At 40.6% G+C, this 13999-nt stretch overlaps 1 protein-coding gene across 1 annotated transcript in view; it reads right to left on the bottom strand.

The window, feature by feature from the left end:
- Window positions 1-343: 343 nt before the first annotated feature.
- The window catches only part of ZNF704 (zinc finger protein 704), a 220115-nt gene continuing 206459 nt past the window's right edge, over window positions 344-13999 (bottom strand). The window contains exons 7-9 of the mRNA XM_012663137.1: window positions 11566-11670; window positions 2984-3081; window positions 344-1677 (exon numbers count right to left, since the gene is read on the bottom strand). Of these exons, the coding sequence (XP_012518591.1) occupies window positions 1566-1677; window positions 2984-3081; window positions 11566-11670 (315 nt within the window). The 3' untranslated portion in view covers window positions 344-1565. The remainder of the gene's footprint in view (window positions 1678-2983; window positions 3082-11565; window positions 11671-13999) is intronic.

Raw genomic sequence — 13999 nt, 5'->3', positions numbered from 1 at the left:
ACAAGCTCAAAACATATATTAAACTTCCCTCTGTGCAATTTCACTGAACATTCCTATGGCTGATCCCACGTCCCTTGTCCCTACACAGTGCCTCCTCTAAGGTGCTCTCGCTTCTCTGCATAGTACAGGAGAAAGAACTCTTTAGCAGGGCAATGGAGAGTAGGGGAGATAGAAAATGAGCTTGACAACTACTCCCCTCTCCCTACATCATTAACATGAAAACCAACAACAGCAGGCACATACACCCAGTTAGAAAGCCCAATCAGTGAAACACAGCACAAGCCCCGACCTTGCTAAACTGAGAGATTCCTATACCAACATGCATTTTCCTTTTGGTGTTCTGTATGTTCCCTTTTGAGTAAATTCTTACTGAATAGCTCCAGTATTTTTATAAGAAAAATAAAGGTTTGGACCTCCCATTTACCCATATAATGTTTATATTGTTCGTTAACCCATCTCCCAGACATGCTAAAGCATAAAACCTATAAAAGTGCTCTCAGAATGGAAGTGGTTTGTGGACCTAACATGACTTTCTGAACAGATGGGGACATGTCGGCTGTGTTGTTTGTCTAAAGCAAACCTGCTGGGAGAGTTTGGAGTTCTCTACCTTTTCTGCAGTCAGTCAGTGGTGGAGTTTGGAGGGAAGGACCAATGACTCATTAACCTGGCTACGGTCTTGACAGACACGCGGTAACAAATAGATCCGAGCTGCTGTTTGCATCACATCCCTGAAAGAAGCATCAAGGCTTACCCAGATGGCTATGGGGGCCAGTTCTTGACTGAGTTGTGGCAGGTAGAGAATTAGCTGTGCTGCCTCTTGGGGAAAAGCTTCTTATAAATCCAAGGAAGACTCCTAGATGTTTCCCAACAGTGACAGCTGGATTTCCTGAACTTAGCTTGGGGCTGATGTCTGCTGGTGATTTCCACGGCCAATTGCTTTTCAAGTTTGTGCCATCTGGGGCCCACCAAGCTAACAGCTCTACCATGGTTCAGTTTGGAGCCATTCTTAAAAAGAAAACAAACAAAAAGACATAGAAAAGATACCCAGCGTGCTGCACTTTCTTGCAACACATCATGATGTGTACTGCTCCAAGAAGTCAAATGGAAAACAGGGAAAAGATTATTCACAACAAAAGCAGGTATCGTTCTTTGTACAATTGCTACTGAATAATGTGTAGCTTATTTTTTTGTGTTTGTCAAAAAATCTCAGAAATGGCATAATTCAGAAAGCTTATCAAAATATGCCTTTCTAGGTAAAATGGGCTTTGTTGGTTCAATAGTTTCAGAAGTCCAGTTTTAAGACCTAGATATACAGCAAAAAAGTTGACTTTTCTTTTGAAAGAAAAAAAATTAGTTATAGCTGCTCTAGGCTGGGTTCTCAGGGAAAAGCAGTAAAGATAGTGACTTTTTTTGTTGTTGTTGCTGTTATTCCACCAAGGTTTCTGGAAGTGCTTTTCCTGGGCTTCAAGTGTGTTTTATTCAGAAGGAAAAGCTCTTTCCAACACCTACACCGGAAGGCCAGGGCAGGAGTGGCTCAGGCTGGGGCCCCTCTGCCTGGGCATCTCTCAGTCGATGAACCTCTGGCAGGCCTTCTTCCAGCGGCAGGAGGTGCACCACATGTCTCGATTCTCCATCCCGTACACCTTCCGGCATTTTTTGCCCTCTCCCCTGGGCTTTCTGTAAGGCAGACAAGGAAGATTAGTTCAGTGGGAAGAATTCGAAGGGCATTCTACGGAGAGCTCGAAATCCTGAGAGACAGAAGGGAAATATAGTAGGGGTTCTCTCTAGGTTCAGACTTTAATATATGCTGGATGTGTTCATGTCCACTACACTTAGCTGTAGTGGACACAATTTGCTACTATAACCCTTAAGCTTGTATTTGTCCATTTGTGGACATGTCCATCTGGCCATCTTCATAAAAGTGAATAAGTAAACATAAGAAGTGCCAATAGAGAACACCATTGCTCTTTCAAGTTTTTAAATATGCACTTCCAAGCACTCCCTTCTCCAATTTCTAGTACAGTAGTCCCCACCTACCCACGAGGGACACGTTCTAAGACGTCCAGTGGATGCTTCAAACTTCGGATAGTCCTGAACCCTATATGTATACACACACATGATTTCTTTTTCCTTCTTCATAATTTCATGGGGAGAAGATTCATTCTTACTGTAGATCTTAGCAACTTCAGCATATAGTTTTTTTTTCTTTCCTAATGTATTCAGTCACACTTTCACCTTTTCACCTAAAGGAAGCACTTCAACAACTCCTTTTTGGCACATCTGCATTGCCAACATCGCCACTCTTGCTCTTTGGGGCCATTATTAAGTAAAATAAGAGTGACTTAAACACAAGCACTGCGCCACTGCAGTAGTTGATCTGATAACAGAGACGGTTACTAAGTAAGTGACTAACGGGGGCGGGGGGAAGCATAGACAGTGGGGACAGGCTGGACAAAGGGAGAGTTCATGCCCTGGGCAGGACGGTGCCTGAGATCTCGTCATGCTACTCAGAATGGCATGCAATTCAAAACTATGAGTTGTTTATTTCTGGAGTTTTCCTTTAATATTTTTGAACTGTGGTTGACTGTGGGTAACTGAAACTATAGAAAGAAACCACACATAAAAGGGGACTACTGTGTTCTCCTAGGGAGACCCTGCTTGATCTGTATTAAAAACTGTATCTTGTAGCTCCTTTAATACAGAGGCTAATACAACATGACTCTAACTAGACCCAATAATCACTATTACCTATTCTGCAAGGAAACTTACTACAAACCATTACCGCTCCCCAACCCCCTCCCCCAACAAATCTTCATTAATAGTTAATGAATGGAAAAACCACGGGAAAAAAAGGAAAGGATTTTTCCTCGATTGTGAAGAAATTTTATGGACAATTATGGTTTTTTTTTTTGTTGTTGTTGTTCTTCTGTTTTTACAGTTAATTCCCTTGAGATGAGGTGCGTGGAGTTTTGAGCAGTCGTACCTCAAGCTGACGGTGCCCCTGGGTGGGGAGGACAGGATTGTGTGGCCGTGCTGTCTCTGCTCTCCTGTGCCTACTGGATGATGATGTGTTGGTGACACCTGGCAAGTAACACATGGAAAACAAAGTTGACAGGGTGAGTTCTCCACCCCATGCATTTATTTAGCCTTTGCCATGTGGGCAGTGGTCCTTGGCCGTTAGAAGTGGGGATGAAATGCTTTCTTCACAGAGATCACATGTAGGATGAAGGGGGGATGCTCACGGCAGAATTTAAATCCATTCCCAAACAGAAAAGATCTATCACCAACCAGTATTTTAAAAATCTTTTGTTATTTCATATCTATGCATTCCAAGTTGCCCATAATACCATATTGTCACTTGAATAATATTTTAAACCTTAAAGCATTTTTTAAATTTCATTGAATCCTCATGAACTCTGTCAAGTAGGGCAAGTCTCATGATTCCCTTTTTAGAAGATGTAAACTACCTAGAGAGGTGAAGAGATTTATCTAAGATTACAGAGCTAATCAGTGACAGTGATGCAACGTGGGCCTAGGCCTTCTGTTTGCTCTATTAGATCAATCACAACTACTAAATAAATAAATTTGTGTATAAGTCATCCCGACAGCAGACTCTGGGGTCCAAACAGGAATAAATGCAAGAGGCAAAGCGCCTGAGCCAATCGGTGTCTGTTATCTGTGGAATACTGACTGGGCCCTCACTATGGGCTAGGTACACTGACAACAGCTTTGATTTTCACAGCGACTCTACACAATAAGTACTAGTATTGTTCCCCATTTTATAGATAAGGAAACCAAGGCAGAGGAAGGTTAAGTAACTTGCCCACAGTCACGGCGCATGCAATGGCAGAGCCAGGGCTGTACTGCAGGTCTCCTGATGCAGAGCATGTGTTTAACCCTGTCATACTCTGCCTCTCAGGCATAAGGATAGGAGGGCCTCTGTTGTCCCTCACTCTGCCCCTTTGCATCACCTGCTCCCATAAAACTTAATATCTTCCCAGCTCCTGGCCTTCTTAAAAGCTGCCAAAAAATTTTCATAACAGGAAAAAAATGATGTTTCAAGTAATTACACAGTCTTGCCATATGTGGGAAAGCAGACATTTAATAAATTTAAAAACTTAGTCACCTAGAAGCCAATGTGGTCATAGAAATACCATTGCTAATTAATCGTCATGGAGCATTCCTGAGGCATACATATAGCACTGATTTTCTCTAATGGGAACTAGTACTTTCTCTTTCCTTTCAATGTAAAGGAATGCGCATCAGTGTTATTTTCCCAGACATTAATTTTAATGCTGTGGTTTGGATGTCCCTTCTAAAACTCATGTTGAAATTTAAGTGCCATTGCAACAATATTAAGAGGTAGGACCCTTAAGGGGTGATGAGGCCATGAGGGCTCTATTCTCATGGGTGGGATTGGGGTCGTTGTAAATGGGCAAGTCTGGCCTTCTCTCACCTTCCGCCATGTGCTGACACAGCAAGAAGGCCCTCGCCAGATGCCGGCATTTTGATATTGGACTTCCCAGCCTCCAGACTGTTAGCCAATACATTTCGGTTCATTATAAATTATCTAGCCTAAAGTATTCTGTCATAGAAGCACAAAAAGAACTAAGACACTTAAAAAATTATAAGTAAAAATCTAACATTTTAAACTTCTATTGCCATAAGTCTGAATTACTCTGTACCACTGGTCTTTCTGCTGAAGTTGGGTGGAACAAGGAACAGCAGATGTGATTAATATACAGAATTTAAAAAAAAATAAAAACTTTCGGAAGGCTGAGGCAGGAGGATAGCTTTAGCCCAGGAGTTTGAGGTTGCTGTGAGCTAGGCTGACACCATGTCACTCTACCCAGGGCAACAGAGTGAGACTCTGTCTCAAAAACAAAAACAAAACAAAAAAAATCTTTGGAGTTCAGTGCATTCATTTGATGTATATAGATATGTAGGTCCTTCTAAGAGCAGAAGGCCCCTCACCCCCATCCCATATGGACTTGGTTTTGTACGAGATGCATAGTAGACGGGGTGAATATCTCAGATGCCCATGGCCACTGTAGATGATCTAGAATTGTGCCTATGAATTGTTTTAAATTATCAGAGCAATAAAAATAAAAGTTTAAAAATTACTGTAGACCTTGTAGAATCCCAAGAATACAGCCTCATTTAGTCAGAGAAATGGAGTTCAACTGACAGGACAGTGACACTACTTCCATCAGCTGGGGATAATGTGGAAGGTTCTAGATTGTACAAAGTTGCCATAGTCCTTGTACATGAGATAATATGAGCTTATTGGATGTTCTTCATTCGATAAATGTTTTTGCATCAGGCATTGTTCTAGATTCTGAGGATACAGTCATGAAGAAAATAAAGTCTCTGCCCTCAAAGAGCTTACATTCTAGTGGGGAGACAGACAGTAAACACAAACACAGACAAGGTTGTTTTAGTGATAAGTACCTGAAAGGAATAAAATAGGGTAATAGGCTAAAGTGTAATCAAAGGAGAGGGCATTTATTTAGGGTGCTGAGAGAAGGCCTCTCGAGGAGGTTATTTTTTATCTACAGGGCATTCCAGAGAAGGGGAGAGCAAGGAAAAAGGCCTCCAAGCACACAGATCCCCCATGGGGCCAGAGGGTGCTCTGGGTGGAGAGGAGATGGCAGCATCGGCTTATGCCTCTGAGCTGCGATGAAGGATCTGAATGTTATTCTAAGTGCAATGGCAGCCACTGGAGAGTTTAAAAAAAAATGAGACATCTGATTAATGCTTTAAAAAGATCTCTTTGGCTCCTTGGGGAATGGATAGGAGACAGCCTGGAAAGAAGCCCTGCAGACTAGTTAAGAGACTTTTGCAGGATCCCAGGCAAAAACATACCGTTGGTTGTGGGAAGGGGCTGGATTCCTGTCCTTTAGAGGCACAGCTGAGGACTTGCAGATGGATGGGATGTGGGATGAAGAAAGTTGCAGATGCATCTTCAGATGAATGAAAGATGAGTCAGGAGGAGTCAAAGAGGAATCCTAGGTTCTGGCTGAGGGGCTGGGGGGGATGGTGGTGCCACGTGCTGAGAAGGGAAAACTGGAGAAGTGCTGGGTTTGGCGGGTGGGGGCGTGAGGAACAGGTTTTTGAAAATTCCATGAGCAGAGTTTGAGGAATATGGATCTGTTTGAGGACTGTCTTGGTCCATTTTGTCCTGATATAAAAGAATACCTGAGACTGGTAATTTATAATAAACAGAAATTTGTTTCTTGTAGTTCTGGAGGCTGGGAAGTCCAAGGTCAGGGGGCTGCTTCTGGCAAGGGCTTCTTGCTGCAGCATCCCATAGTGCTTGAGAGAGGGCCAAACTTGTTTTTTTTAAACATATATACTTTTGCAATAATGACATTAATCCATGAGAGCTCTGCCCTCATTACCTGATTATTTCTTAGAAGTCCCACCTTTCAACATTGTTACATTGGGGATTAAGTGTCCAACACATGAACTTCGGGGGACACATCCAAACCATAGCATAGTCCTGTGGCAGGAATGACCCCCTCCGTAGCCTTTATTCCTGCTAATGGCTCTCTTAACTCTGGAGTTCTGGGCATGCACTTATGTGTGTAGCCTCTCCCCATTCCACAACAGACGTGGGTTTCCACAGGGTATAGCATAGCAAGAGACAGAGGGGACCCATTTCATACTTTGGTATGTGGCTTCACTCTGTGGGAGGCTCAGTATGACTTGTGAGTTTTCCTTGAGACTTTAAATAGGAAGACAATCACGTTTTAGCTTCTTATTTTAGTTGGGGACGAGGGTGGGGAAACCAAGGGAGTGACTAGGGTGGGAAACTACTATTTATTCAGTCCTTACAAATGTGAAAGATGGGCACCTAGGTTATTTATTATCTCTTTTAATCTTCACATCAAGCCTGCAAAATAAGTGACCTATAGCTGCATCTTGTAGATAAAGAACCTTAGGCTTTGAGCAGGGAAGGGACCTGAACAATATCCCAGAGGTAAAAGTAGCCCTAGCAGCAATACACTGTGAGCTTGCTATGTAAGCTGAGTACCTTCTGTACGTTACCTAATTTAATCTTCACAATAAATAGAACTATCCTATCTATTGTTTCCATTTTATTTTATTTATTTATTTATTTATTTTGAGACAGTCTTGCTGTGTTGCCCATGCTCGAGTGCCATGGCATCAGCCTAGCTCACAGCAACCTCAAACTCCTGGGCTCAAGCAATCCTTCTGCCTCAGCCTCCCGAGTAGCTGGGACTCCAGGCATGCGCCATCATGCCTGGCTAATTTCTTTCTATTTTAGTAGAGACAGGGTCTCACTCTTGCTCAGGCTGGTCTCTAACTCCTGACTTTGAGCGATCCTCCCGCCTCGGCCTCCCAGAGTGCTAGGATTACAGGCATGAGCCACCGCGCCGGCCTATTGTTTCCATTTTAGAGATGAGGAAATGGAGAAGTGCATTGTCCAGGCCACACAGTTAGTAAGTGGCAGAGCCAGGATTTGAACGTGGCTGTCTGATACAAGCTGGCCTTGGAACTTACTTCTGAATGATGTCAAAGCCCTGTTCTTTCCACTCTTCCATCCTGCCACATAATTAAGGGAAATATGTGGTCTAAAATAAAGCTCTATAAAGCATTATTTTGGCACTCTCTCCTAGTGGTCTTCATATTTCAATCTTTGTTTTATTTCCTAACCATTTCTAAGTTCTATTTTGCAGCATGTTTTATAAAGTTTAGAATATACTTGGAAAGTATTACATGATATTACTTCTAAATAAATAAAATTATTGGGCCATGTGTTCATAATTTGTCTACTTATTAGGTATGACCTCAGAAGACTTTAAAGAACTCTAAACTATTATAGTCTGCAAAAATTGTGGCTAATCTCTCCCATGTGTTGAAATATTTGTGTTATATGAATCAATCCTAAATAGGGAGACTCCCCTTTCTCTGACCTGTTTTATAGGAATGGGGCATGTCAAAGGTAGCAATCACAGTAAGTGCCCCATAATATTAGCCTATACCAGGCACTGTCTGAATAATACAACTCTACAAGGTAGTATTAGAGTAGAGGACATTACTTTAGAAAGGCCACATGATTGGCTAGAAATCACAGTCTGTAAATGCCAGAGCCAGGATTTGTAACTAAGTCTCACATTAGAGGAGTAATACAGATGTTGTACGCTTCTGCAAATACGTTGCAGAAATAACTTCTTTGTGATTTTCTATCAAGAGGGGGAAAAAAAACCCTTTGGTTTGGTTTTAACCTCTTATAACATACTATTCTGAAACCTCCCACAAAGCATTAAAAAAAATAACCCAACCAGCTAAGCATCTAACGATTAAGCACTGCTCTTTCAGGTTTGGGGACCCTTCCCAACAGCTTGAAGCCTGGAACTGCCCTTGGGCAGCAGGCTGACCAGCTGCTACTTGCTTGTTGGGGGCTGTTAGGGAATGAATTTGCATCCTCCCCAAATTCATATTTTGAAGTTCTAGCCCCCAGTGTGGCTGTATTTGGAGACTTAAGGAAGTAATTAAGATTAAATGTGGTCATAATGGTGGGGCTCCGAGCCAACAGGATTAGTGTTCTTATAAGACGAAACACCAGAGGGCTGGTACACCCACCCATACTGCATGTTCGCTCGCTCTCACTTGTGCATGCACAGAGGATAGGCCATCTCCAAGCCAGGAAGAGAGCCTTCACCAGGAACTGAACTGGATGACACCTTGATCTTGGGCTTCTAGCCTCCAGAACTGTCAGAAGATAAATTTCTGTTGTTTAAGCCACCAAGTCTATGGTATTTTGTTATGGCAGCCTGAGCTGATTAATAAGCCAAGAGCTCTTAGTTTTCTGCCATGAAAAGCCAGGAAAGAAATGGAGATAATTAGAAGAAAAGGTGGGTCATTAGGGAAAAACTGGTCAAAGAAAGTTGTAATTAATGAGGGTCTCCTTCCCACCTCTCTCCCCATAGCCTTAGGCTAGAAAAGATTGAACTTCCAGTTACATTTGTAAATATGTAGTTCAGCCTTCTTGGCTATACACGTCTGGGAAGAGGTCTTACCCTGGGAACTTATTAAAGCTCACAATGTTCAGGAAACCTACCATAGGCAAATGAGTAAATAAAATCCTGCAACCCTTGGGATTCCTCAGAAAGGGATTTTTCAAAGACGTGGGAGAAAAGTAAACCCTAATCAGAGTTGACAACCTTGGGGCATTTGTTTTGGAGTACAAAGAGAAAGGTGTTTTTTAAAAAAGCATTTAATATGAAAACTGATAAATCCTTCGGTTTGGATACAGCTGAAGCCATCATTAATACTAATTCATTCCTTTTTAGTGCTTCTATCTGAAAACCCTATTATACCAATTTAGAAGGTAGGAATTCACATGTTCTTAGATTCCACCTGGCTCCTCATCTTCTAGGGGCTGGACTGGCACTCTTGGAGAATTCAGGGACAGTTGCTGGCACCTAGTCAGTGGGCATGTGACAGTCCTGTGTCTGTATGGTGTGGACCATCAGGAGCCAGCCCACCAGGAGAAGGAAGAGGACAACAAGCACCCACTTAATTTTTTAAAGCAGCGATAGAGAGTTTAGCAACATAAAGAACATTCCTAGTGGTAAAGTTCTTGTTTTTCTAGAGTAGAACAAAAGCCTTTGAAAATACCACCTCCACCCTTATCTTACCGTTACATCGGAATGGCAAGCTTGACTGCCTTAACAGTCTGAAGTCTTTGCTGAAACAGATTACATCACCAGGAAGATTGGAAATTTTCTGGTGAAAGAATAAATTGGAAGCTGGCATAGGAATAGCCAGTGAACCCAACCACTCCATATACTTTCTGTCAAAGCTCTTGGCTAGAATGCCCTTGGTAAACAAAGAGTGAAATGAGGGACTCTGTGAAAAGTCAAGGATATTGAGATGAGGGGAGAGGTATACACTGTGTCCACAGCAGAGATTTAAACTTTCATTGTTGAAAAACAAACGATAGAAGGCATCCTGCTGGTATCCTACTCTGTAAGACATTTAGGAACTATGGAGGACATGTAGTTATTAATAGCAAAAACTATTCAGAATGATTTTTCTATACTTTGGAAGGAGATGATTTAATTAAGAAAGCAAAGGGAAAAAAATATTCCGGTTTGGTTGGTCACAGAGGTAATTTGAAAAGAGGGTTGGACTGGGCTACTCCATCTACACGCTATGCTTGTCTTTATTGCAATGAGCAATATGGCACATGCTCTTGAAAATTCTTCCCAAGTCAAAGGCAGGAGTTAACAGGATGCAGAACAGCAGGTCTTGATAATTCTGGAATTGCAGCTGCCATTCTAGGTGAACACAAAAGGGTTTTCTCAAATGTAATATTGAGAGCCACTCTGCATCTTTTCCTACCAAAGAAAAAAGTCCCCAAAAAGACAGATTGTTAACCTCTGACGCTCACATCAGTGGGTCAATGTTCTTGCCAGAAGCAAAACTAATACTGACACATCTAAACTGTTCTCTTCTATTGTCTAGTAACAAGGTCACTCTTGCAGAGCTACCAGTAGTTACTACTATGTAGTGAAACAGGAGACTCCAGATCCATGGTATTGTTTAAAAATCTTGTTCCAGGAGTATTTTCTGGAAGCCACCATTTCCCAAATTGCTGCCAGCAGGATGCTTTTTATTGTTGGCTATTCCTCTATGAAATTTAATAAATATTCATTGACAGAGCACCACATAATTCATTCAGCCATTTTCATTTTTATCAGCTCCACAGAAGGCTTTAGACTTTGCTAGAAACCTCTGGGAGTTGCCAGTGGTTGACAATAAGAAGCTTTTGTGAGGTCCTTAGGGAGTGGGGAGGAGAAGAGAAAATAAGGTTAAAATCATAAGCCACTTTCTGAACCTTATCAGGAGTGATACACCTCTGTGAGCATCGACAGTGTGTAGGTCTATGGCTACTCCATGATAAGCTATAAAAGACCCAATACATTGTTAAATGAATGGTTAGGAATCAAGTTAATTCATGGTGATTTATCAGACAGCAATCATTTAATATGTCAAATCAATTCTTATGTACTACTTAAATATCATTGCATTATTTCAGTACTCACTTATTTTCAAATTATCCATCAGCATGGATTATTCAGACTTTGAAAGAAAAAAATGATTTCAATTTATTTCTTTTGAGCCTTCAAAATGACATACCTACAAAATAATAGTTTCAAAGCAATAAATTTTATAAAGTTACCTATAATGATAAATACCATCTTTTCTATACAAAGTCTGACTTTAGCTATTAATTTTATAGTCTTTGGAAAGAAATATACTACAACACAAAAAAATCTCAATACATTTCCAAGTTGTTTCTCAACAGCTGAAACTCTCTTCTGATTTCTAAAATACCAGTCAAAACACCTTTCTGCAGAGAAGCTGGGCCTGTGTGGACCATAAGATATCTTGCTGATGAGTTTACAAATATCACTTAAAAAATATAGTACTTCTGGCCTTCTGACTTTTGTCTTTTTCTTGCATATTTCCTCAGTTTGTTCTCTAAATTGGCTTTGACCAGATTTCTGGCTCTTTTGTTTTTCTACTTACTGGAATGCCTGTGAAAGTGACCGGAGGAGACTGCCAGGAAATGCTGAAGCTGCTGCCATTGGGGGTGAACTTGGCCGATCCTGGAATGGTCACAGGGGGTGTGGCCTGTTAAATAAAAAACAGAGAAAGCTGTTATGAAGGGACATTTTCCCTCAGAGCCTTAAGCTCTCATTACCAAAGCAGGGCCTCAGAAATGGTTTCAACTGTATTAATAACTTAGACTAATTATATAATAGGAGAAGATTAAACAGGGTCAAAGAGAGTAGCTAGAAATAAACGTTTTATATATGTAAGCAACCTATCTAAAGTATAAAAGGAGATGGGTTTTGATTGCTAATATTTGAAAAGAAATTTTATTAATATATAAATATACCTGTTATCCCTGTGAGATACAATTCCTATCATATTGGGAAATATACATTTTTATACTGTGATGGTGGGTGTTTAAATTGGTACATCATTTTGGGAGGGTAATTTGGCAATATGTGTCAAAATTCTTATCATTGTGTGTATTATATATTTCACTTCTAGGAATTCATTTTAAAGAAATGGACACAGGATGTTCTTTGCGCAACCATATATTATTAAAAAAACTGGAAACAACACAAATGCCCAATAATAGGGAAAGAGGTAAACATTAGATTATTAAATATGAAATGTCTGATTTTGAATCAAAAGTTTAGTTTATTATATCTCAAACAAGCAGCAGTACAATTAATCAAAGTATGCGCCTCAACTATTGACATAGTTTTGCCATCTTAATGGTAGCTTTTTTATGCCAGCAGCGAAGAAGGCTGGAGAGCAAGTGGTAATGAAATTATGAAAGGAGTTTTCCATAGCTTGTTGAGAATTGAGTATTTTTCCTTGCAAGAAGTGGTCCAAAGCCTGGAAGAAGTGGCAGTCACTTGGTGTAAAGTCTGGTGAATACAGTGGATGACCGAGAGTTTCCAAGTCCAACCTCTGTAGTTTGAGGAGCATTGTTTGTGTGACAGGTGGTCCAGCACTGTCTTGCAAGGGGATTGGCCTGTTTCTATTGGCCAATCTTGGCTCCTTAATTGAAAGCATCCTCATCATTTCATCCAATTGTTGCAGTAGATATCTGCTGTAATAGACTAAACAGGTTTCATGAAGCTGTAGTGGATAATATCAGTGCTGGACCACCAAACAGACACCATTAGCTTTTTTTTGATGAAGATTCCATTTCGACTGTGTTTCGGCACTTCGTTTTTATCCAACTATTGTGCTGAATGCTTGTGATTGTCAAAAATTCCATTTTTCATCACACGTAACAATACGGTGTAGAAATGGTTCACCTTTATGTCATGACAGCAAAGAGCTTTGAGATGATTTCTTTTGATTTCTTTTCTGGAGCTCGTTTAATTCACGTGGAACCCATCTACCCAGCGTCTTTACCTTGCCAATTTGTTTCAAATAGTCCAACATTGTTGGAATAGTAATGTCAAACCTTGCTGCTAATTCACGCATAGTTTGAGATGGATTCGCTTCCACTATAGCTTTCAGCTCATCATTATGTACGTTGGTCTCGGGTCACTCATGTGGCTCATTTTCAAGATTAAAATCACCAGAGTGGAACTTCTCAAACCATCGATGTGCTGTGTGTTCATTAGCCACATCCTTTCCCAACACTTCATTGATATTTCCAGCTGTCTGTGCAGCTTTGGTTCCACAATGGAACTCATATTCAAAAATAACACAAATTTTTGACTTATCCATGGTTTCACAAAAATTGTTCTAAAAAAAATTTGATAGATAATCACAAGCCAAATCATGTATTTGAAAGACTGTGAATGTACCTTCACCATAAAAATAAAACAAGAAGTGTCAAAGTGATATGTCAGAGATACCAACTGTCAAACTTAGTACTTAAGGAAATTGGACATTTCATACTTATTAATATAAGAAACTCAATACAACAGCAGAAAACCAAATAATCCCACAAAAAATTGGGCAAAGGATCTGAATAGACATTTCTCAAAAGAATACATATAAATGGCCAATAGGTACATGAAAAAATGCTCAACATCACTAATCATCAGGGAAATGCAAATCCAAACCACAGTGAGATATCATCTTACCCAGTTAGAATGGCTATTATTAAAAAGATAAAAAATAACAGATGCTGGTGAGGATGCAGAGAAAAGAGAACATTTATACGCTGTTGGTAGGAATGTAAATTAGTACAGCCATTATGGAAAACAGTATGGAGATTTCTCAAAAAACTAAAAATAAAACTACCATATAATCCAGCAATCCTATTACTGGATATTTATTCAAAGGAAAGGAAGTAAGTATATCAAAAGGATACCTAGGCCAGGCGTGGTGGCTCACGCCTGTAATCCTGGCTCTCTGGGAGGCCGAGGCGGGCGGATTGTTTGAGCTCAGGAGTTCGAAACCAGCCTGAGCAAGAGCGAGA

The sequence above is a fragment of the Propithecus coquereli genome, unplaced genomic scaffold, assembly GCF_000956105.1.
Source record: "Propithecus coquereli isolate 6110/MARCELLA unplaced genomic scaffold, Pcoq_1.0 Scaffold8, whole genome shotgun sequence".
In the NCBI taxonomy this organism is placed as follows: Eukaryota; Metazoa; Chordata; class Mammalia; order Primates; family Indriidae; genus Propithecus; species Propithecus coquereli.
The sequence above is the reverse complement of the archived record's forward strand: the minus strand, read 5'-3'. Positions and strand labels throughout refer to the sequence as shown.